The sequence below is a fragment of the Lithobates pipiens genome, unplaced genomic scaffold (genome assembly GCF_037356315.1).
Source record: "Lithobates pipiens isolate NorthernLeopardFrog02 unplaced genomic scaffold, aLitPip1_a1.2 Scaffold_13, whole genome shotgun sequence".
Lineage (NCBI taxonomy): Eukaryota > Metazoa > Chordata > Amphibia > Anura > Ranidae > Lithobates > Lithobates pipiens.
Genome location: NW_027507718.1, coordinates 359,352,347 through 359,377,944, shown reverse-complemented (window position 1 = coordinate 359,377,944; position 25,598 = coordinate 359,352,347). Strand labels below are relative to the sequence as shown.

Below are 25,598 nucleotides of genomic sequence, written 5' to 3'. Positions count from 1 at the left end.
GAAAGGGATATGGATATCCAAGGAATTGAGAATGCCAATCAGCAGTGTTCAAACTCTAATCAAGAAGTGGAAAATGAGGGGGTTCTGCTGAAACCAAACCAAGGTCAGGTAGAACAACTAAAATTTCAGCCACAACTGCCAGGATTTTTTATTTTATTTTTTTAAGAAGCACACAATTAGCATGAGGGTCTAATTGGCTTAAAAAAATGGTAGGCTCTGGCCCACCCAGTTTTGTGACAATAGCAAATATCCGCTATTGTCTTCCAGATTCTCCTTCCGGCCAATCAGGAAGTTTGTCTCGAGACCCATCACCTGATTGGCTGAGAGGAGAAGCGATTATATTGGCTATTGAGAAGGAGAAGGGAGGAGATGCAGTGGAAGCCGCCGTGAAGCCCAAGAGGAGGAGACGCAGGGTGGCTAAGGGCGCCACTGATACATTGCCCATTTATACAAACCTGTTAGGCAATGGCTAACACTATAAAATAACTTTTCCAAAGCGGTTTCCTGCATTCTGATTTAACATATAGATTACTGTTAAAAAGCGTGGAAATTAGATCTGAACAAAAAAATAAAAGCACAGGAAACCACTGTAAAATTTGCAATTACCTTTTCTTCTGAAACCACCGTAAGCTTATCACTGGCAATCAAGCTACACACTTGTTCTATTCCAAGATTTAGAAATTCCTCACCTGCGACTATGTCTGAAAAGTGTTGTTCTGAAAAAAATAAAAAAAAGATGGAGAGTATTGTCAATGCTATGTTAACACCACAAGCAACAAGAAAAACTGTTCAACGTGGAGTCTACAATATGGCAAGGTTTATCTTCATTCACAGTAGCAGCACATTCCCACAGCAAAGAGAACATTTCCTGGGAGAAACAAATAAGCTGTCATTGTGGACTTTCCATTCTGTAAATTCGAACTGCCTGGCATCCTTGTGGACCCTCTGGCTTCATTAACCAAGAAAAATAAGACAAATTAGGGGTTTTAAAGCATTTGTTACCCCAACATTTCATATTCCTGATAAGTGGCTGCTGTAGAAAGTACTTGTATGGTAAAGGCTCTTGTTCTGTTTGTATTGCTTCCTTTATTCGAAATCCCTGGTGTTCCCTTGATTTCCTATTAAAAACTGAACACACTAAGCAGGAGAGCACCCTGTGGTCAGTTCTCTAGCTATGCTGGGAACACAATGTGCTCTCCTCCAATGATCAAACTTGTCCTGACACTCTCCAGCTGCACAGCCATTCACTGGGAAGCTCAGTCTTCTGTTGCTTCTCCTCCCCCAGCTCCTATGCAGCTGAGAACAGAGGGAATGTGATCTTTTAAAAAAAAAAAATGATAAATAGCCATTTTTCCTTTTTTATATCTATACAAAAATGTTTTGCCATTCATTTCTCATTTAAACCGAATGGGTTATTTTACAAGGTGATCATTTACAATCATTTTAACTTTAATTTGATGGTATTCATACTGGTTGACACAACAACCAGGCAACAGGTACTTCCAGAAAGAGGTCAGCAATGTCAGACACCATATTTCTCATAGTATAGGCTTACCTTAAAGGGAGGCTGACCTGGCCTTAAACATTTCTAAGATAACTTTACTGCTTAGGTGTAACACAGATCAATCCCTGGGTAGTACCTAGCGTCAAAGGCCCAAACTGTTCATTGAACCCTGACTTAGATGAAATTACAACACATGGCCACTGCCCCACCTATAACTGTTCTTTGCAGAAAGGAGCACATGGAAGGGTGATGCATGTCAAACAAAACCAAAGAAAATTCTTAGCTCAACTTACCGACCAGCCTTCAACCAACCAAATTGTCCTGTCTAACAGTATGCGTTAATGTTCTTTTTGGTTAGGTTTTGTTTGACATGTGTTGCCCTTCCATGTGCTCCTTGCTGCAAAGGTTGGTTATAGGTGGGGCCATTTGTTAGTACTGTTGGAAGTATTAACATTTTATATATGGGGAGAAAATAGAATATACTATAACTATTAAATCCAAATTACTTTATAAATGGTTTAATTTTTCATATCTGCCTGGACCATCACTTTAAAGGCACAGGCTGTCCAAGGTAAACATGAATTTGGTACCACCAAGGCTTTTCTACTTTATTCCCATTGGCCATGTTTAAAATGTAAAATCAGAATGTTCGATTTCAAGCAGGGTGCTCTATTCTCAGCTTTCGGAGAACAGCAGTTGACAGAATGTTTCCTCAAAGATTCTTGTGACTTCTCTAAGGATCTCTGATACCCATTCCCCTCTCAGATCCACTGACCAGGACAGTTTGCTCACATCTCAAAATAGAGAGAACTTTAAAGTAGTGATAAAGTCTAGTTTTTTTGTTTAGTTAAAAATAACAAACATGTTATACTTACCTGCTCTGTGCAGTGGTTTTGCACAGAGCAGCCCAGATCCTCCTCTTCTGCTGCACACAGGCTTTTTATCTTAATGCAGACAACGCATTGAGATTAAAAAACCTTCTGTCTTTACATCTACTTCAAGTACTGCCAGTGTAAATTAAAGGCGGCCATAAACTAGTAGAATTTTTCAATTTAAGAATATTTGTTTGATTTTCTAATTGTTAGTGGATTAAAATCAACATTAATTTTCAGTTGCAGTGACCAGAAAAGTCAAAGGAGCAGAACTGAAAATTGTTCTTGAACAAGTTTCTAATGTGGTTGTCTTTGAGGAAATCAAATGTTAAAAGCAAACACAATTTTAAAGTACTTAAATTTACTGAGAATTTTTGTAAGAATGTTTGTTTGAAATCCCACTAGGGTATAGGCAAGCTTTACAATAAAAAGGGCATACAATCATTCAAGTTGTGATAAATACATGCCAAAGGCACCTTTCATCAGAAATCTAATGACCAACATAATACTGGAGAATTTTCAATAATTTAGGTGAGAATACAAAATGCTGGAGAATTTAAAGTGAACATTTTTATTTGAGAGACAAAGAAAGAATACAATTTTCCTGGGTCTTCTAAATGAAGATGGTTGGGTTCTGCAGCAATGACAGGAAATCGGCACAAATTAAAGAGGAAGTAAACCCTGATGAGTTTCCTTCCTCTTTCATTCCCTGCAAAGGCAAAGCATAATGGACTACTATGCATCGCATAGTAGCCCATTATGTGTCACTTACCTGACACAGGAGCCAGCGATGTCACCGCTGTCCCCTGTAGTCCGGCGCATCCATCTTTTAGGTGGGGTCTCGCAGCTCCGCCGCTGTCATTCGGCGGAGCCGCGCTGACGTCAATCCCGCGCATGCGCACGGGAGCCGTCACGCGCGGCAGCTCCGTTGTTGGAAATGCTGCGCTCAGTGCGCCTGCACGCCGCTGTCTACGGCGCATGCGCCGTAGACAGTGGTGCCTGTCTTCGGGGCAAATATCTCCTAAACCGTATAGGTTTAGGAGATATTTCTTGAACCTACAGGTAAGCCTTAATCTAGGCTTACCTGTAGGTCAAAGTGGTTTGTAAGGGTTTACAACCACTTTAAGGTAGCAATAAATATCGCATGCACTGATGAAAAAAGTGTCCACGTGCATGGCAGCTGTAGGTAATGGAGCCACTATGGAGCTGAAGTTGCAAAGTAATAAAGTGGGTGGGCTGTTTGGTTATTACCGCACATGCACAGTAGCAAATGGCATCAGCAATATGGTAGTGATAATGTCACTACAAGGCATGCGCGAGTCATCACTGCTATTTCTCTACCATTACAAAGCCTTTTGAATATTAAAGCAGCTAACCTATATGCATCTTATGCAATTAAATAGTAAAAATGCAGAGGACCACCTCTCTTGACTGTGAAACCAAGGATGTGATGAGCGAACAGTGGCAAACCCACTCCAGGTGCTCTGGCTCAGATGTCCTCCTGTACATCCATAGACCTAGTCCAAACACACAAACAGAGGGGGCAGCAACTCCGGGGATTCCATCTGAAGTCCTTATTATAATATGACCATGTAAAAAGTAACAGCTAGCGCGCATGGGCGCAGCAGTCTGTGTTCACAGCACAATTAAAATAAGAAACACAACAATATTATATATATATATATATATATATATATATATATATATATATATATATATATATATATATATATATATATATATATATATATATATATACACACACACACACACACACACACACACACACACACAGGAAAAAAATCCCACTCCTTAAATGATATTCAACTGTAGTAAACGAGACACCCAGCTGCAGGTGTGCAATCTCTAGGGGGCGATACCTTACAAAACATAACATGATGCTATTGGGTTCAATGGATAAGTAATATGGCTCTAAGCAAAGACCAAGTAAACATGAAGGACAGATCACAAACAAGAATACCATACAAACATGCAATTAATAGAGAAAAAGATCATCACACTGCAAAATTCATACTGGTCGGTATCTTTGTCTGGAGATTAAAAATCCACCAGACCTCTCTTTCAAGGAGTCTGAGGTGTATGTCTCCTCCATGAGGTGAATTTTTAACCTTTTCCAGACCATAAAAAAGACAAAAGGATGACATGTTACCAGAACGTAAATGTTTAACCACTTGCCGACCAGCTGCTGCAGTTTTACTGTGGCAGAATGGCAAGCCAGGGCAAAACGTTACCTTGCGTCACTTCGCCTTTTGGCCACTTAGGGCGTGCGCCCGCAGCGTGTGCCCGACCCAGATGCGCGTGCCCGGCGGGCGCGATGACTGCCGGGTTTCCACAATCGCTTGACACAGAGCAAGAACTGGGATCTGTGTACCGTATATACTCGAGTATAGGCCGACCCGAATATAAGCCGAGGCCCCCAATTTACCCCCAAAAAACTGGAAAACTTATTGACTCGTGTATAAGCCGAGGGTGAGACATGGCTGTCCATCCCTGTGTGTCCGTCCATCCCTGTGTGTGTGTCCATCCATCCATCCATCCATCCCTGTGTGTGTGTCCGTCCATCCATCCCTGTGTGTGTATCCATCCATCCCTGTGTGTGTGTGTGTGTATCCATCCATCCATGTGTGTGTGTGTGTGTGTGTGTGTGTGTGTATCCATCCGTGTGTGTGTGTGTGTGTGTGTGTGTGTGTGTGTGTGTGTGTGTGTCCAGCCTACCTGTGTCCCGAGCCGCCGTCGTCCCGTGCCTCCTCCGTCCCGTGCCTCCTCCGTCCCGTGCCTCCTCCGTCCCGTGCCTCCTCCGTCCCGTGCCTCCTCCGTCCCGTGCCTCCTCCGTCCCGTGCCTCCTCCGTCCCGTGCCTCCTCCGTCCCGTGCCTCCTCCGTCCCGTGCCTCCTCCGTCCCGTGCCTCCTCCGTCCCGTGCCTCCTCCGTCCCGTGCCTCCTCCGTCCCGTGCCTCCTCCGTCCCGTGCCTCCTCCGTCCCGTGCCTCCTCCGTCCCGTGTCGTGCCGATGGATCGCCGCTCCAGGATCGCCGCTCTTCTCGGCGGCCATTCTACAATTCAAAAGCCGCGCCTCCTTCTCCGCCTCCGCCTGTGATAGGCGGAACACTCAATTTCCCAGCAGCCTGTGTTCCGCCTATCACGGACATCCTCTCATACTCGTCCGTAGTATGAGAATGAACGGATGTCCGTGATAGGCGGAACACTGACTGCTGGGAAATTCAGTGTTCCGCCTATCACAGGTGGAGGCGGAGAAGGAGGCGCGGCTTTTGAATTTTAATGTCCGCCGTCTGTCTGCTCGATACGCTGATCGAGCAGTCAGACAGCGGTGACTCGAGTATAAGCCGAGGGGGCACTTTCAGCCTCAAAAAAGAGGCTGAAAATCTCGGCTTATACTCGAGTATATACGGTATATAAAAACACACAGATTTCAGTTCTTTTAGGGGAGAGGAGACAAATCGTTTACATACTATGTATGTACACCAATATCTCTAGACAGACAGTCCCATCCCCCTACAGTTAGAAACACACATAGGGAACACAGTTAACCCCTTGATCGCCCCCTAGTGTTAACCCCTTTCCTGCCAGTGACATTTACACAGTAATCAGTGCATTTTTATAGAACTGATCACTATTTAATTGTCAATGGTTTCAAAAATGTGTCAAAAGTGTCCAACGCGTCCGCCATGTCGCAGCCCCGATAAAAATCGAAGATCACCACCATTACTAAATAAATATATTAAAAATAATAATAATAATAATAATAATAATAAAAATGCCAGAAATCCATCCCTTAATTTTTTTTTTAGACACAATAACTTTTGCACAAACCAATCAATATGCCCTTATTGCAATTTTTTTATATGTTGAAGAATACATATCGTCCTAAACGGAGGGGGAAAAAATAGTTTTTGGATAAAAAACGTGGGATATTTATTATAGCAAAAAGTAAGATATTGTGTTTTTTACAAAATCGTCACTCTACTTTTGTTTATAGTGCAAAAACTAAAAACCACAGAGGCGATCAAATACCACAAAAAGAAAGCTTTAAAAAATACATCAACTTTATTTGGGCATAGCGTCGCATGGCCGCGCAATTCTCAGTTAAAGCGACGCAGTGATGAATCGCAAAAATGGCCTGGTCATTGAGCAGCCAAATCTTCCGAGGCGGAAGCGGTTAAAACGTTTGGACACGTTGGATAGTCCTATATCACTGAAATAAGATGCCTCAAGGGAATGCTCATGTTCTAAGTGCTCTCATAGTGCACCGTACATATTGTAAATTACAGGAAGTGCATTGCTGGTTCCACAACCAATAAAATCGCGGCTCACAAAATGTTTTGGAGTGATTTTTTGGAGTGTCTCCCACAAAAATAAATAGTGCCTGCCTGCTGGGCATCCTTTTCCTGAGTAAATCTAAGTTGCTGTTTACAGCAGTACACAGATAGGATCGCAGGAATGTATTTCACTGGCCATGTGAGGTGTTTACACCAACCGGGACCTTGAAAGAAAACCTTGAAAACAGGTTTAGGCTGGCAGTGCGCCATCTATAGCTAAACGTGGGATTCCTAAACAGTTTGAAGAAAGGGAATGAAATAGAATTTTAAACATTTCCGTTAAGGCTAGTCACAGACATAAGAAGGCAGTTTGAAGATACTGCTGCTCAATACGGTTTCTGGTAACAAGATGCACATATTACAGGAGCTCATCAGAAAGAAAACATTTAACATTCCAAACTATAATATGTACAATGTCCCGTCTAATGACTAAAACAAGGTTATTACTAACCTAATATGGAAGGATATTAAAATTGTTGCTAACGGACATAAGTGTGAGATGTGATTTTAAAAGTAAACATCAATCAAAACTAAAAATGGCATTGTGAATGAACATATGGTGGAAAGCTTATCCAACATAGATCCCAGCTGTCCATCATTTGAAAGAAGTATCCTTTTGTAAAGCTCTGTCAATTTTATTTTAGTCTGGACGTATGCACGGGGGAAAAAAAAAAAAAAATTACACAAACTATATATATATATATATACATATATACATACACACACACACACACACACACACACACACACACACACATATATATATACAATATATATATATATATATATATATATATATATATATATATATATATATATATATATATATATATATATATATATATATATATATATATATATATATATATATTTATTTTTTTCATTACATAGCAGCTATAGTCCCTGAACATTTTCCTTTTTTTTGGTTTCCCAGCTGGTCCCCAAACCGCTGACCACTGTACTACTTTATCTATCCCAAGTGTTCTACTACACTAAACCTTTCTGCCAACTTCTAAATTATTGTATTTATTACTTTAAAAACCTAAGTCTAAATAAAAGTACTAATGAAAAAATAAAATAAAAATTATATATATATATATATATATATATATATATATATATATATATATATATATACACACACACACACACACACACACACATACAACATTTGGGACTTCTCGGCTATATCTGGGATACTTACAAATAACCAAACCTATTTGACAGTCTTTATTTAAGTGTATACACCTTTAAAGAGATTGTAAAGGTAAAATGTTGTTTAAAATAACAAACATGTCATACTTACCTGTGCAATGGTTTAGCACAGAGGAGCCCCGATCCTCCCCTTTTCAGGTCCCCCAAAAGCGCTCCTGGCTCCTCCCCCCTGCTAAGTACCCCCATAGAAAGCCACTTGCTATGGGGGCACTTATGTAGGCTTGATTCTGAGCCGCACTCTATGTGGCCCCAGCTCCCTTATCACTGGCTGTGATTACCAATGGCTCCCACTGCTGCCTCTGAGCCAGTGAGGAGAAAGACAGAGCACCTATGCTGTTCTTGGAGATAACATGGAACAGGATCGGTCTCAGGTAAGTATTATGCATGAAGGTAAAAACTTGTCAGTGCTTCAAACCGCTTTAAGCCACATTGTGCAGAGAAGGGCAACCAAACTGATAAGAGGCATGGAGGAACTCAGCTATGAGGAAAGATTAGGGGAACTGAATTTATTCACTCTTGATAAGAGGAGATTAAGGGGGGATTTGATCAACATGTACAAATATATAAGGGGTCCATATAGGGAACTTGGTGTCGAGTTATTCACTTTACAGTCAACAAAGAGGACAAGGGGCCACTCTTTACGTCTAGAGGAGAAGAGATTTCATCTCCAAATACGGAAAGGTTTCTTCACAGTAAGAGCTGTGAAAATGTGGAATAGACTCCCTGCAGAGGTGGTTATGGCCAGCTCAGTGGATTGCTTTAAGAAACGCCTGGATTATTTCCTAAGTGTACATAATATAACTGGGTACTAAAATTTATAGGTAAAGTTGATCCGGGGAAAATCCGATTGCCTCTCGGGGGATCAGGAAGGAATTTTTTCCCCTGCTTTAGCTAATTGGATCATGCTCGGCTGGGGTTTTTTGCCTTCCTCTTGATCAACTGTGGTTATAGAATTGGGTACATGGGCTGGTATGATATTTATTATTGATAGATTTTTTTTTTGGTTGAACTGGATGGACTTGTGTATTTTTTCAACCTGACTAACTATGTAACTATGTTTGCGAAAAATCACGCTAAACAATTTAACCATATACTACAGCAAGGCAACTATTAGAATTTTTTTTTTTTTTAATCTTGTTTTTTTTAGTCTACACCTTATTCTTATTCTGTGCACGGAAGCCTTGCTGACATTAATGCTGGCCTGGGCCATCAATCACCCAGCTGGATCAGTACATAGTCCAATTTATGGGGGGGGGGGGGTCTATGGCACAAAGTAACACGTGTCTTGCTGGAACCTCCCCACCAGGCTTTCCAGTCTGTCACATGGAGATATGTGGGATGACAGAAACAGGGAACGCACAGCTATTTGAGAGAGAAAGCCAGAGCATGAGCAGATGGGTGGCAAGCAGCCGAGGGAAGGTCTGCCAGCAGACCATTGCCATCGTGACTGAGGAAGTCCTGGCAGGATTGCCAGGTAGTTTTCATTTCATGTGATCATTGTAGTAAATGTTAAGCAAGCATAAATCAGATAAATATGTGGGGGAGCCTTTAATTCTTCATGGTACGTGTAAGCAGAGACGGGGTGTGTGGTTGTTATGGCAGGTATGTGTCCTTGCCTATGTATTTTCTGATAAAAGGTCCCACTTTTTCAGCTCAGAAAGTTGGGAGGTATGCCTACAAAGTAAAGTAAAAAAAAAAGGTAAGGAATGCCGATTAATACTTTTCTTACAATTAAATCTAAACTGAGTAAACTTTCTTATTTAGCACAAGTGCCAAATTTGCTGACCTGTATTCGTAGCACTTACTGGTTTCAGTTGTTGCTCTTTTAGGCCTCATGTACACTGCCGCTGGTAAAACGGACGTTTAGGAGCAGTTGGGCATTTTTTTCAGCTGCACTGAACTCTCCTCTAAGTTATCTTATCAGTAAGGCCCCTTTCACACATGCGGACAGTATGTCCGTATTTCATCCATCCGTTTGCGGATGAAATACAGACATACATGCATCCCTATGGGATAGCGGGTGTCTGCGGATAAACATCCGCAGACACCCGCTATTGTCCGCCTCCGCTACTGTCCGATTCTGCAGACGGAGTAAAATCCTATTTTTCTATCCGTCTGCAGAGCAGATCGGATGAACATGGACAGACGGTCCGTGCTCATCCGAACCCCATAGAGGAGAGAGGAGAGCTAACAGGGCGGTCCCTGCACAGTGTGCGGAGACCGCCCTGTCCGCCGCCGGCTCAGCGGGGACAACGGAGCGATCCCCACTGAGCGAGCGGATCTTCACGGGGCGGATCATTACTGATTCGCCCTGTGTGAAAGGGGCCTAAATGTACACAGGGTTGTTTACAGTCGTTTCTAGGCAGTTGAGTTTAGAGGCCTTTTTTGGAAAGCAAAAAAAGGAGTTCAGACGCTGAGTTTAGAGGCATTTCAAGCGGCTAAACGCGATAACTCGCTTTTCGTTTACAATCGTTTTTCATTTTTGCCTATTTAGGAAAAATATATATTTTTTTTTCAAAAGCTTCCAAACGCAAACGTGGCAAAACAGACATTTTAAACGTGTGTTACCATCTGTCAAGTTCAATCATTCAGAAGAGGTTGTAAAAACGTCCCGTGTATATTAAGACTTAGAGGTTGTATGAGAAATGTGTACATGTTAGTAAATGTCAGCAATAAACTGCAATGTATATGACCATTTTCTTCACATGAATGTGCTGGTAAAATAGACAACGCCAGTTCCTTTTCTTCTGTTCCGAGATTAGAGAAGCAATTCTCCTTAAAATGACATTCCTAGAGGCTCCAATCTCAGCTGGTGCTAGATTTCAGAATTCTGCTATCTGCTCACATATCTTCTTGTGCTGAAATGCCTCATCTCTTTTCTTTTCTACTGTGACACCAGTTCCTTGCCAGAAGAAATGTCACGCTGAACACCAGCAGACCTTCTGCTACTTAAAGTGTATTTCCGCTCTTGCAATAAAATTTGAGAAAACCCTTACTATATGTTTGTTATGTATTCCCATTTACACAGCATACCTAAAATAAATTTGAAAAACATATCTCTTACCTGTTAGATATTTGAAGAGAGGCGCTCATGGATTCTCATTACCATACAATGGAGAAGCCTAGCTCTTAAACCTTTAAAGAGGAAGTAAACCCTGATGAGTTTACTTCCTCTTTCATTCCCTGCAAAGGCAAAGCATAATGGACTACTATGCATCGCATAGTAGCCCATTATGTGTCACTTACCTGACACAGGAGCCAGCGATGTCACCGCTGTCCCCTGTAGTCCGGCGCATCCATCTTTTCGGTGGGGTCTCGCAGCTCCGCCGCTGTCATTCGGCGGAGCCGCGATGACGTCACTCCCGCGCATGCGCACGGGAGCCGACACGCGCAGCAGCTCCGTTGTTGGAAATGCCACGCTCAGGGCGCCTGCGCGCCGCTGTCTGTCTTCGGGCAAATATCTCCTAAACCGTATAGGTTTAGGAGATATTTCTTGGACCTACAGGTAAGCCTTAATCTAGGCTTACCTGTAGGTCAAAGTGGTTTGTAAGGGTTTACAACCACTTTAACCCTTTGTAAGGACATACCATGTTTGGGTCTAGCACAGCCGATGAGATTAGAATAACTGCCAGCACAATACATACAGGGATAATTATGGTAAACACCGCTTCCCAGAACCAGGCCGCATTTTCTCTTGCTTGAAGTTCCAGAAAAGAGAATCTAAATAGGTAGGCTGCAATTTTGAAAGAGTAACTGAGAGTAACAAAATTTGTTGCAGATTCCTACCTGCTATTCTAAAGCCGGGGTCTCAAACTCAAATTACCTGAGGGCCACAGGACAAATTTTCACATCCAATGGGGGCCACATGCAAACTGTCCTTTCCCCCAGCATTGGTGTCAACGGACTCACTATTAACCCCCAGTGCTGGTGTTAGCGGATGCAATATTAGCCCGGAACACTGGTGTCAGCAGATGCACCATTAACCTCCAAATACACCCCCGCCCCCCCCCACACACACTCCACAAATATCCCCCCTTACACTCCACAAATACCAACTCCACCCCCCCCCCCCCACACACACTCCACAAATACCCCCTCTTCACAAATTTCAACCCCAGTCATGCAACTGAGGACTTTGCTCAGCCTCTGTGTGATGGCTCACTTACCTCTCCTCCCGGCAGTCAGCTGGTGGCCTGATCTTCTGCCCCCCCCGTGCACAATAGCCAACTGAAGACATTTTTCAGTCAGATTGTGTCTCGCGCTGCCGAGGAGTGTTCATATAGGTGAGGGGCGGAATCTAACATGAAGGGCGCGGATGTTTTCAATGATGGCCAGTGCTGCAAAGATGAGGCAGAATTTTTAATGATGCCCAAATAAATCTTTATCTGCTATTCTTCCTGGAGGGCCTATTTAGCTAGCTAAACATTTAAAATTCTGCCCCATCTTTGCAGCAGTAGCCATCCTTAAAAACATCTGCCCCTTCCTGTTTAATTCTGCCCCTCACCTACATGAACATGCCTCGGCACAATCTGACTGAAAAATGTCTTCAGTCGGCTATTGTGCGCAGGCACCGTCTCGTCGACACAACAGCTGATCGTAAAATCAGCCATTGTGGTATTACGTACGGCCAGGTGTCCTGTCAAGAAATGCCCTCCATTAAATAGTGCCCAGGCTGAAGGGCGCATGCACTGTACATAACATAACAGCTGGATTTTACCATCAGCTCTTGAGACGGCGCAGGCACACAACGGCCGACAGAATTTTTTATTTTTTTTCCTGTCAGATTGTGCCCTGTGCTCCCGTGGAGAGTTCCTGTCCATAATGTGTGGATTTCTACATGTTGTGAGCGGACTTATGGGCACTTGGGGGCGGAATTACATGTTCAGTGCTGCAAAACAAAACTTTGATGAGCGGATTTTTATATTTCATGTGGGCGAACTTATGGGTACTTTGGGGCAGAATATCAAAGTTTTATTTTTTTTGCAGCACTGGCCATCTAATTCCACCCCAAAGTAGCCATAAATCCGCCAACAAGAAATGTAAAAATGCGCCTATCACAAAGTTTTGTTTTGCAGCACTGGACATGTAATTCCGCCCCCGAGTGCCCATAAATCCGCCCATAACGTGAAGAAATTCACCCATCATGGACATAAACACGCCACGGGAGAACGGGGCACAATCTGACAGAAAAAAGAAATTCTGTCGGCTATTGTGCGCCTGTGCCGTCTCAACAGCTGATGGTAAAATCAGCTGTTGTGATGTTACGTACGTCGCATGCGTTGGGCCATTCGATGGGGGCATTTTTCGACAGAACGGGTGGGCGGGGCAATGGGCGTATCTTCCCTCCGTTCTGCTTGCCTGTGTTGTCCACGCTGGGCTGCAGCAGCACGCGGAGGAGAGGAGACAGAAAAGGAAAGCTCCCAGCCACTGCCATGCGCCTAGGATCGGCCCTGCCTGCAGGCCGTTTGTAACCGGTCCCTGTTCTGAAGAAATAGCTGTTTTTGTCAAAGTGAATCTGTAGAGGAAACATTTTTTAGGGCCTTTTCAAGCTGCAGTGCATGTATTTTTACACTGCAGCACTTTTAAAATGCACTATGCATTTAAAAATAATGCATAACATGTTTTAAATGTGTTACATGCAGCGCATAAGCCATGACTAGCTGGTTAAAGGAGCTGTAAAGTCAGAAGGTTTTTTATCCTAATGCATTCAATGGCATCAAGATAAAAAGCCTTTTGTGTGCAGCAGCCGCCCTAGCACCCCCTAATACTTACCTGAGCCCTATCTCTCCCCAGCGGTGCCATGGCGCCAAGGGAGGAATTGGGAGCTGGGTGCCTCTAAAGGCAGGGTACCAGCTACCCCCCCCCCAACCCCCCCAAAAAAATGTCATGCCAAATGTGGCATATCAGGGGGTTACCATCACTTAAAGCGCAAGTTCCATTTTTAGGTGGAACTCTGCTTTAACAACCAGTGAATGCCTCCCGTTGTCAGGATGCTCCAGTTCAGGAGCAATGGTACCAATGGACGGTGAAGAAACAGGGGGTGGAACAGCAGGGAGCATCGGCTCCCAGAATCTGAGGGTGGGAAAAAGAGAAGATCTGGGGGGGGGGGGGGGGGGAGGCAGGGAAGAACAGATCTGGGGGGGGAGAGGCGGGGGGTGGTTCACACCAAGCTATTGTTGAGCACCAAGGGGACAGGATAATTATCAGGGAAGCCAGAATGTGCTAGCTCCTTAACAAGCAGCAAAAAACGCACCCAGGGTGTGTTTTTGATGCATTTTTGTTGTGGTCTCCATTGACTTCAATGGAAGGTACAGCTTTGGTGCGCTTCTTAAAAGCGCACCAAACATGCAGTATGCAGGACTTTTCAAACCGCAGCTCAAACGCAGCACTGTGAAAAGTCTCATAAGCTTTAAAGGCAAATCATTTTTAATGCACGCCAAAAATGCACCAGTGGGAAAAGGCCCTTTAGACATAGTAGGCAAGGTTGAAAAAAGACACTTTCATCCAGTTAAACCTGTGTGTGTGTGTGCGCGACATGATTTACCTTTGGGAGTATCTCACCAAAAATAAAATTTTTGTTGCAGGGGATGCCTGAAATCTGACTTGTATATTAATGCAGACTTCTGGGAAAATCGGTGAGCCAATCACACAAGCAGCAAAACACCTCCAGGTAGCCATATTGCATTGCATTTTACAATAAATTACAGAGCATCAGATTGAAAAGGAAAGGTAATTTTAATAATATTCAATTACAATATGACTTCAGTTACAATTGTATTCGTTTAAATTTTTTCTTTGATTAGCCATTCCCCCCCCCCCCAATGAAAATAGCGTTACCCCCTAAATATTTTTTCAAGTTATGCTTGTGTGTAAATATTTTATTATATATATATATATATATATATATATATGCATGCATATACACACAAACACACACACATATATATATATATACACACACACATACATACATACATACATACATACACACACGTGTTTTTTTTCTGTTGAATTGGCTGCGACTGTTGGAATTAAAACAGAAAGGCCGCTTCATCTTTCCCCAACACAGAAGTTACTTTTTAACCCTTATTAGTCACTTTAACCAAATAAACCGTAAACACAATTCGAAGTCGACAAGGAGTCATAAAATGAAAGATAATTTTTAACGCAAGTTTTAGCGGAAAAGCTTTTAGGTAAATTGCAAATCTGACTATGAACCAAAGGCCTGGAGTAATTACCTTAGAAGTTGGATGGCCATAAGGCAATTCATCTCATTACTTTGTGGTTAATATAAACAGAGTTAACCTGAAAAACGAAGAGCACTGTATATAATGCAGAAAGGCCAACGTACAGGAAATGTGGATAAATCAGCCTGCAACCAGCTCTAGAATTATTCATTCACTTGCTGTATGGTTTTTTTTTTTTTTGCATTCTTTATTTATAACTTTTTCCAAAAAATAAACAAAGGATAGAAAACAGAAGAAAACCATCCTAAATTTGGCCCTTGTGTACAGCAGCCGGTCTCACAGAAGCCAGCTGTTCAGCCGGTTTCTATCAAGGGCGATGACTGAAAAAGGTCTGCTGACTGGTTCCGTGTCGGTGCTTTTTTGCCGCTTACCAGAGTGTTCAGGGGGGGGGGGGGGGGGGGGGCAACTGTACCCGTCAGAAGACTGTAGCACAGCAGAGAAGATCGCTGTACCAACATCAGATTGTTAGTACATCGGTTCCGAACTGATCTGTCAGTGTGTACGAGGGTTTAGTATTTAATCAAATTCTAATTTCTACAATAATTTGAGAGGCACTTGCTGAATGTTGCAAGAAGGTCACAAAGCTGTACAGTGGACTCACTGAATGAAACCTTATTTAATGCTGCCATTGCAGAGCATTTGTAATTGTTGGGGTTGACGCAACAAAGGAAACATACATAAAATACAAATCACAGTTTTCAAGGATGGTGGTCTTCACAGTCCAGCTGAACGCCAATCTGTCTGCAGACTAATCATACTTTGAATTTTAGAAAAACTATAAATGCAAATTGAAAAAATTCTAAAAAACACAAATCACAGATATGGCTAGTTTACACTTGCTTCAGACAGGCTTTTTTACAGTCAAAGCCCCGTCACTAAATAAAATGGTTAGCTTACAGTCCTGTTTACACCTTGCTTTTGCTTTGCTTCAAAAATGATACCCCATGTCGCTCTAGTAGTGCTTCAAAGCCTCCATAGAAGTCCATGGCAAAGCTCGCTTGAAGCACCTGCAGCTTTTGAGAGGCTTTAATTCAGCTTTAGCTTCACTTTGTTTTGGAGAAATTTCAAGTATTAGATACACACGCATCTGTTAAGCATCAACAAAGCTTAAAAAGAGGGCCACCGAAGCATGTTGAAGTGGTAGGCGCTTTAATGTGTGTTGAAGCTGAAGCAAGTGTAAATGAGCCCTTAGAGCATCAAGGATCACTAACTCAATGAACCAACCTATACACCAATTTAGGGCTGAAACAACTAATCGATTAATCGACAACTAATCAATTATGAAAATAGTTGTCAAATATTTTCATAATCGATTAATCGGTCAACCGATTAGTTGGCCTGCATTCAGAATACATTATTTGTTTACGTATCAGGAAACACAGTACAGCACACATAAAGCTCAGTACACCATCCATACATGTTAGTAAGTGCCTGAGAACTTCTGAATGTGAGAGGAGCAATGCCTCATGGAACATGTAGTCCTGGGCAGGAAGTGAGTAGGTCTAAAGACAGAAGCTTTTTTACCTTCTACTAGGGTCACACTATACTATAATTTGCAGCTTGCTATTGGGGCACTCTGAAGGCAGGAGGAGCCATCTGAAGCATCAATGGGGGACCTCAGAAGAGAATAATCAGAGCTGCTCTGTGCAAAACCATTACACAGAGCAGGCAAGTATAACATTGTTGTTTTAAAAAAAAAAAAATACTTTAAAGACTCTGTGCAGGGAAGATCAGCATCTGAACCCAGAGAAGGTGGAGGCTGATAGACTGGAGGTAATAGAAGGCATTACAATTACATGTAAAGTTTTACATGGAGGCAAGGCACATGGCACATTATGTGGGAGCAGGGCACATTTTATGGAAGCAGGGCACATGGCACATTATGTGGGAACAGGGTACAATACATGGAAGCAGGGCACATTTCATGGAGGAAGGGCACATGGCACATTATGTGGAAGCAGGGCACATTTCATAGAGGCAGGGCACATGGCACATTATGTGGGAGCAGGGCACATTGCACATTATGTGGGAGCAGGGCACATTTCATGGAGGCAGGGCACATGGCACATTATGTGGGAACAGGGTACAATACATGGAAGCAGGGCACATTTCATGGAGGAAGGGCACATGGCACATTATGTGGGAGCAGGGCACATTTCATGGAGGCAGGGCACATGGCACATTATGTGGGAGCAGGGCATATTACATGCGCCCCAGTGTGAAAGGGGTCTAAATAAAAAAATTATAATAGAGAGGGGCTGACAATGGGTCAAATAATATGGCGAGGTGGTCACATCCCTGATAAATTATGAAAGAAGAAAAAAAAAACCTGATTGGATGGGATTTTAAATGACCACCAACGTCAAACAAAAATTAAAACATATACATACTTTTATTTATGGTTACAGCATGAATACAAAATACAAACAGACACCCAGACCACTAGTGTCTGCGTGGTTTGTCTACAAATACACAAATACCCATTGGTGATATAAGAAGTGTATTTTAATCATTCATTTTCTTCTGTTTGTCCTATTGATTTATGGGTTTGTGTATTTGTAGACAAACCACGCAGACACTAGTGGTCTGGGTGTCTGTTTGTTTGTATTTTGTATTCATGCTGTAACCATAAATAAAAGTATGTATATGTTTTTGTTTGACGTTGGTGGTCATTTAAAATCCCATCCAATCAGGGTTTTTTTTCTTCTTTCATAAATAAAAAAATTGATCTCTGAGTCTGATAATATTTCCCAGATTCAAACTCCAATAGTATATACAGTATATCTCTTCTGTCTTATTCTCTGAGTGAATTAGAGATTTTGCTCCCCAACCATATATTTGGTTATTTATATTTAAGAATAAATTGCCTTTTTTTTTTTAACTTTACATATTAAATTATACACCACACTTTTTTTTAAGTTTATTATCTGATTAATCGCAACAATAAAATTGGCCAACTAATCGATTATGAAAATAATCGTTAGTTGCAGCCTTACACCAATTGAAGTGCTGTATTCTGTGGGTCACAGTAAATCCTGGTGAACATCTATACTTGTTATATACTACGCTGGTTAGACAGGGTTGCAGACCAAAACATATTACATCACCGTTGCGCTTCCTTTGTCAGATTATGCACTCTGTGTAGAAAAACCGGTCTACAAAGAAAGATGTGAGTCAGCAACTATCACAAGCTTGGCATGATTTATTTCCCCACGTGTCACACTCTTCCATTACACAATTCTTTTTGTATGGAAGAATCTCCATTGCAATCAACAATACAACAGAACATGGACAAAGACTTCCATATCATTTTGTTAAGCGCTGCGCAAACTGTTGGCGCTATATAAAACCTGTATAATAATAATAATAATAATAATAATAATAATAATAAAGTAGTGCAAGCAGTAAGGCAGAAATGCCTGGAAAATTAGCTCCACTATAAGACTTGACACTTTTCGAAGTTATACATGGCAGAGAAATAGTTAACTATTCTATGCAACCAATGGGCAGTCTTATGACTTTAGTATCTGGATAAGTGCAGAGAACATTCCCACATCTTCTATTTGTAGTCAAGGTGAAAGTGGTGGTGTGGTGTGGTGTGGTGTGGGGGGGGGGGGGGGGGGGGGGGTCCTCCCCAGATGTGACAAGGAGGCACAGCAGTAGTATATTATATACAGTGGATATAAAAAGTCTACACACCCCTGTGATGTAAAAAACAGGACAAAGATAAAGCATTTCAGAACTTTTTCCACCTTTAATGTGATCTATAAACTGTACAACTCATTTGAACAAACTGAAATCTTTTAGGTGGAGGAAAGTAAAAATAAAAAGCTAAAATATGGTTGCATAAGTGTGCACACCCTTAAACTAATAAGTTGTTGAAGCACCTTTTGATTTTATTACAGCATTCAGTCTTTTGGGGTATAAGTCTATCAGCATGGCACATCTTGACCAATATTTGCCCACTCTTTGCAAAAGCACTCCAAATATTTCAGACTGCAAAGGCATCTCCTGTGCACAGCCCTCTTCAGATCACTCCACAGATTTTCAGTGAGATTCAGGTCTGGTTTCTGGCTGGGCCATTCCAAAACTTTAATCTTCTTCTGGTGAAGCCATTCCTTTGTTGATTTGGATGTATGATTTTTGTCATTGTCATGCTGAAAGATGAAGTTTCTGAAGGTTTTGTGTCAATATTGACTGGTGTTTGGAACTGTTCATAATTCCCTCTACCTTGACTAAGGCCCCTGTTCCAGCTGAAGAAAAAGCCCCAAAGCATGATGCTGCCACCACCATGCTTCACTGTGGGTATGGAGTTCTTTTGGTGATGTACCATGTTGTTTTTGCACCAAACATCTTTTGAATTATGGCCAAAAAGTTCAACATTCGTTTCATCAGACAAAAACACATTTTCCCACATGCTTCTGGGAGACTTCAGTTATGTCTTTGCAAAAGTTAGCCGGGCTTGGATGCTTTTCTTCGTAAGAAAAGGCTTCCATCTTGCCACTCTACCCCATAGCCCAGACATATGAAGAACACACAGCTAGTACTTGCCAGATATTCCAGCAGCTCCTTTAATGTTGTTGTAGGCATATTGGCAGCCTCCCTGACCAGTTTTCTCCTCATTTATATTGGAGGGACGTCCAGTTCTTGGTAATGTGACTGTTGTGCCATATTTTCTCCACTTGATAATGACTGTCTTCACTGTGTTCCATGGTATATCTAATGCCTTAGAAATTCTTTTATACCCGTCTCCTGACTGATACCTTTTAACGAGATCCCTCTGATGCTTTGGAAGCTCTCTGCGGACCATGGCTTTTGCTGCAGGATGCAACTAAGGAAATTTCAGGAAAGACCTACTAGAACAGATGAACTTTATTTGGGGTTAATCAGAGGCACTTTAAATGATGGCAAGTGTGTACTGATTCCTATTTAACATGAGTGTGAATGTGATTGCTTAATTATGAACACAGCTACATTCCCAGTTATAACAGGGTGTGCACACTTACGCAACCACATCTCAGTATGTTGTTCAACTGAGTTGTACACATTAAAAAAGGTGGAAAAAGTTCTGAAATTATTTATTTATCTTTGTCTATTTTTTGCATCACAGAAACCTGACATTTTAACATGGGTGTGTAGACCATTTTTTATATCCACTGTATAATACATACATACACATCTCTCTCACATATTATATTAGAAGCCAAAGGCTGGATTCCCACTATTGCACTGCAGTAATGCCATTCTGAATGGCTGGACAACACGTGGTAATGCACTACTGTGGGTTGTGCCGCAATAAGTCTGAATACAGGTGGAGTCGTGTTTTTCAGTCCACTTGGTGCAATTACAGCCCAACCAAAATGCAAGTAAGGCACTTTAACACACCTATCAATGGGTCCTACTTCTAGCATCCACATAAAAAAAAAAATCTTTAAAAACGCGAACCGCATCAGAGGAGATCCCCGCTGTCATTTAACAAAAGATTCTGCAGCCAAGAATGCATCGGTTCATTCTAATTCCTGATCAACTACCCTTTAATTTTCAACATTGTCAATTTCATCAACAAAAAAAGTCCCATCGCAATTTGTGGCAGTTGAATGTTTTCAGTGATGAAAACTAAATGAAAATAAAATTCTAATTAAGTTAATTGATAAAAACTATGATTAAAATAAATTCTAATTTTCGTCAAAGAACAAAAAGGTGAGGGAGGGACGTTTACTTCCCAAAGCTCCGCCTGCATGTTAGAGCCCCAGCCCCCTGACAAGCTGTATTGGGTGAGGGACACAGGCTCCCTCTGCCTGCCTGGGAGTTTTGGAACAATGCCTTGCAAACCACCATTTGTGAGTGTTACCCCTCCCAGCAAGGTACCAGTGCTTAGCACTGTGTAAAATAACAGCTTTTCTAGACCAATTCTGTACCCTGTGCCCACCCTCATTTACTTCCCCATCCCCATTACGTTATTAGATTTTTACTCCAGGAGTATATAAGTAGTTTAGAAATTCTAGAGAAATGTTTAAATAATGCATTACATCATAACTAAACCCATTCAACAGACAGTTTAGTCGATTAAAATACCACTAAAAGTAAAATGGCATTTTAGTCAAAAAAAATAAAAAACAACATCAAAATTAAAGTGGTTGTAAAGCCACTTTGTTACATTCATACAACCGCCTGTGTTAGATAATGTTATGTGCCCCAGTGTACGTGCTTTATAAAAAAATATTCAGTTTTATACCTTATTTCAGAGCACCACTCGGCACTCATGTGACTCCCTGCCGCTCTCCTCCTCCGACTGACAACTACAGCCGGAGGGGCTGAGAATCCACCACTGACGTCAGCCAGGAGGAGGAAAGAAGAGGAGAGTGGCGGGCGGTCATGTGAGCGCCTCTCTGAAATAAGGTATGAAATGGCTGAAACATACACTAGGGCACATAACTTTATCTAACACAGGGGATTGTATAAAGAGAACAAAGTTATATTAGCAGGAGGGGAGAGGCGGCACTGACACTAGCTGACAAACAGGCAGAGGAGGGGGGGAGGGGGGAGCAAGAACAAGGAGAGACAGTGGATGACGGAGGCATGTAAACTGACCATGGTATCAGGGCTCAGCAGCCATGATAAATGTGGTCAGTTTACAGAGGGAAGGGCAGCAACAAGCAAGATCAGCCAGGCATTGTAGATGATAGAAGGGGACAAATTACACAGCACAAGCACTGTGCTGTATAACATGCTTTAAACCCTTTCATTGCCAGGTCCATACGCCATACAGACCTACAGAAGTGCTCACAAGTGGCCTAATTTCTCCCTCTGCTATAAGCTCATGGTCAGGTTAATGACTATAACCTTATATCAGAATTGTTCAGCAGACTCAGCTGTACAATCCTATAACTCTGATCAGCGAATTACAACCTACTGATCAATTAACCCCAACTGTTACCACCCCACCCATGCCACCACTTCCCTGTGCACCTGCCTCTCCACCTCCCGCCTCTAACTCTCACCTGAAACTACTCCCCCCACTTTCCTTTAGTATCCCCCTAGCACCGATTCCCACCCCTCCCTTCCACCCCAAGCCTGATCCCTACAGCCCCCCATCATTAGCCGGCATCCCTCCTCTGCCGCTCCCGCTGGATTCAGGTGCTACATGGGGCTTGGGGAGATGCCCCCCCATCACTCAGAGCACTCCCTGTAATGCCCCCACACCCCCGACTCATGCCTGCTCCAAGCGGCTTCCCTCGCTGCAACTTCTCCCTGCACTGAGCTACAGCGAGCGGTCATGCTGGGGAGCGCGGCAAGGGGGAGGGAGTGTGTAAGAGGTGAGGTTGGGGCCCTCTATTGTAGTAGAGTGGGCGCAGGCATTGATCACTATAGATTGCTCCTATATGTCCCACTGACAGCTGATCATGGTAGTCCACGAGTGTTACTATGTATTAGACAGTCATTTTATGAATGAATTAGCAATTTCCACACAGATTCCTTATTCATTCAAGTAAAGTGCTGCAGAGAAAGGGACTTTGTCTCAAAGAGAGATATGGGGGTCTGTTTAGACCTCCGTGATCTCACCAAAGACACCGCCCACCCCCCCCCCCCAAAAAAAGCAAAATAAAATAAATATTAAACATACCTAAAAAATTTTGGTATACCTCTCAATTAAACAAGATAATCCACCCGCCCTTAACTAAAATGGCGATTTAAAGCACGCGCAGGCGCGGTATAGGCACTACACCCTATACTATGAGAGAGGTGTACCAAAATGGCCGCTCCAGATGACGTCTGATGACAAAACGTGTAGGGAGTGGCCATAGGACAAACACACTCTCAGGGCTGCAGCAAACGGAGGTTCTTTTGTGTGTGGCATTTTTTTAACACAACAACATTGTGAGTAATTTTCTTGTTAATAAACTGGATTCTTTTTAAAATACTACACTATGGATATTTCCCTTTCAACTAATGAATTTGTGCTGAGAAAAGCGAAGAATCAGGATAAGCACCGCAAAGCGACACGGGCTCACACTGTGAAGGCGTTTTTACCCCAGCAGGGGCAGAGGTTCTGGTGAGTGCAAATCCATTACTTGCACAAAAATCGCACGGGTTCCCGTCTTCAGAGAATAAGAGTTACCTGAGCACCAATCACTTTGCTACACTTTGGATAATTTTCATTCATTCCAGTCGTTTTTAAGGGACATTTTCTATTGTTACCTGAAGTAATATACATTTTGAGTCCGTGTTACATCAGTGGATAAATGTATTGTATTCACACACATATATATATTGGTTTTGAGCACAAATCACCCACATTGCATTCGATACGAAGTTTTGTTTTTTTTCTCAGAAGTAAATGTGGTATGGTGTCTTATACTGACACCTCTTGAATGCACACCTTTTTTCCCAACCAGTGGACGTAAACACGACGCAGGGGCTATAAACAGGGGTTCTAAAACATAAATCAAATGATTTTTACTTCATTGTAGCTTAAATGATTTTCATCTTATTGAAGTTTATGTGGTCACATAAGTTAAAGTAATTAGGATTTATTTTTAGTGGACAGGACACTGTTCACATTCTAGATGTAATTTACTTTGCCACTTTATAGATAACAGATTTCCCTCTCAACATAGTTTTTTTTGAGCATATAGAGGGGAGCGCCATATCTACCTATACCTTTTTAATATTTGTAGTGTCAAACAATACATGATTGCTTGTTCCAGTTTTCACAATCACCCTGCCATGTCAGCTATGTGGTCCATAAATATACCGTAGTTTACAAACCTAACACGCAGCAAGGGCAGCGCAGACCTGTTGGATGAGCGACGTTATATCATGCATTAGACTTCTTGCAAAGTCATCAACATGATCAGCCAGAAAACAAGAATGACTGTCAGTGGCACAGAACCGTTTACAATGCATTAGGCACACAAGCAGACATCCGATCTGGCAGTAGAGAAGAATTATGTGTAATAGATCTTTTTTATAACAATCAGGCTAGGTCAGTCCTGCTGTTTAATGACGAATCATGAAAATAATCTGCAGGGCACAGTCACACTTCTGCCCTAAGTGTTTATGAACAAGTGTGTTATACTGCTGCATGCATGTCCATTTTACTTTATACATAAGAAATACAATAACAAAGCGAAGGCGGCACCACACGAAAAAAAAATGCTCAAGAAAAAGCAGATGGTGAGGGGGAAGAATCTTGGTCTTACTAAGAGTACTGTACAAGAAGTACCGATGATGCGTCTGAATTATACAACATTCTTATATGGTTCTCCCTCTCCTCCATTTTTCTATCAGCTCCCGTAATAAAGAAGAATTCTGATTCGAATCACAGGAACCTACTACGACTCAAATATTCTAAATAAACGATCAATTAGCGGTCTTAAAGCAGACAGCCAAGATAGAGGCTAAGAATACCATATCAGTTGAGCTGCACAGATCAATGCTTATTCCAGCACAAGGGCACACAGAAAAAAATAGATTTCTATGTGCCCACCTCCCACCATCATTGAGGTAGGTTCCGGTGAGTACAAATGTATTGCTTTACAACACGCTGCACCACACATCACCTCATTGCATCACAATATGCTATGGTGCACAGATAGATGTGTGTAAATTGGGACATTTCAAGTTTATAAAACAGTGCAGTTTATTGTACTGCATCGTGCCACACCTCACCACCCTAAACAGCGGACACCAGCCTGCACTGTTTTATCACGTGGGCTGGTGTGGGTATTAGACCTGATAATCTACAAAGAGCTTGCACATTTTTTAGATTTAACCGTCACACGCGTACCACTGTTAAAAACCACAGGAGCCCCAGCAGCATTTTTGCTATTCCATTAAAGTGGTAGTATTTTGTTTTTGTACCTACAGGTAAGCCTATCATAAGACTCACTTATAGGTACAGTGAATATCTCCTAAACGTGCACTGTTCAGGAGATTCACACTGCATGCAGCCGTTGATGCTACAGGCGCATGCACGCTGCAGCGACGGCATAATAGTGCTGTACCTTCAGAGCTCAGTGCCATGTTCTGTAACTCCCTCACAACAGTGCAACCAATCAAATGGCACTTGAACCTGGAAGACCGGGTGAAGATGGAAGCCCCATCAGCGCTGACAGTGCGCCGCTGAAGGGCTTCGTTGTAAGGTAAATATTTTATAATGTGCTAGTATGCGATACATATTCGCACCTTATGGCATTGTTTTACAGGGTTTTTTTTTTTTTTAAAGGTGCAGTTTAGTACCACTTTAAAGGTTATGTCAAAGGGTTTGTGCAAAAGTAACTGCATTTAGGAGGATGCAGAGATAATTGTCCTCACACTGAGAATCTGACAGCAGGTGAGGGATCACCAAAATGCAAAATAAATGTGCCCTAGCTGTATGAAAAAGCTGCCGATTTCCAATCCC

At 42.1% G+C, this 25,598-nt stretch overlaps 1 protein-coding gene across 2 annotated transcripts in view; it reads right to left on the bottom strand.

Annotated features, from left to right (window-relative positions):
• The window catches only part of KLHL2 (kelch like family member 2), a 200,445-nt gene that overhangs the window by 87,112 nt on the left and 87,735 nt on the right, over nucleotides 1–25,598 (bottom strand). For both annotated transcript variants that reach the window (XM_077477161.1, XM_077477162.1), the window contains one exon: nucleotides 607–716. In XM_077477161.1, coding sequence (XP_077333287.1) covers nucleotides 607–716 — 110 coding nt within the window. The remainder of the gene's footprint in view (nucleotides 1–606; nucleotides 717–25,598) is intronic.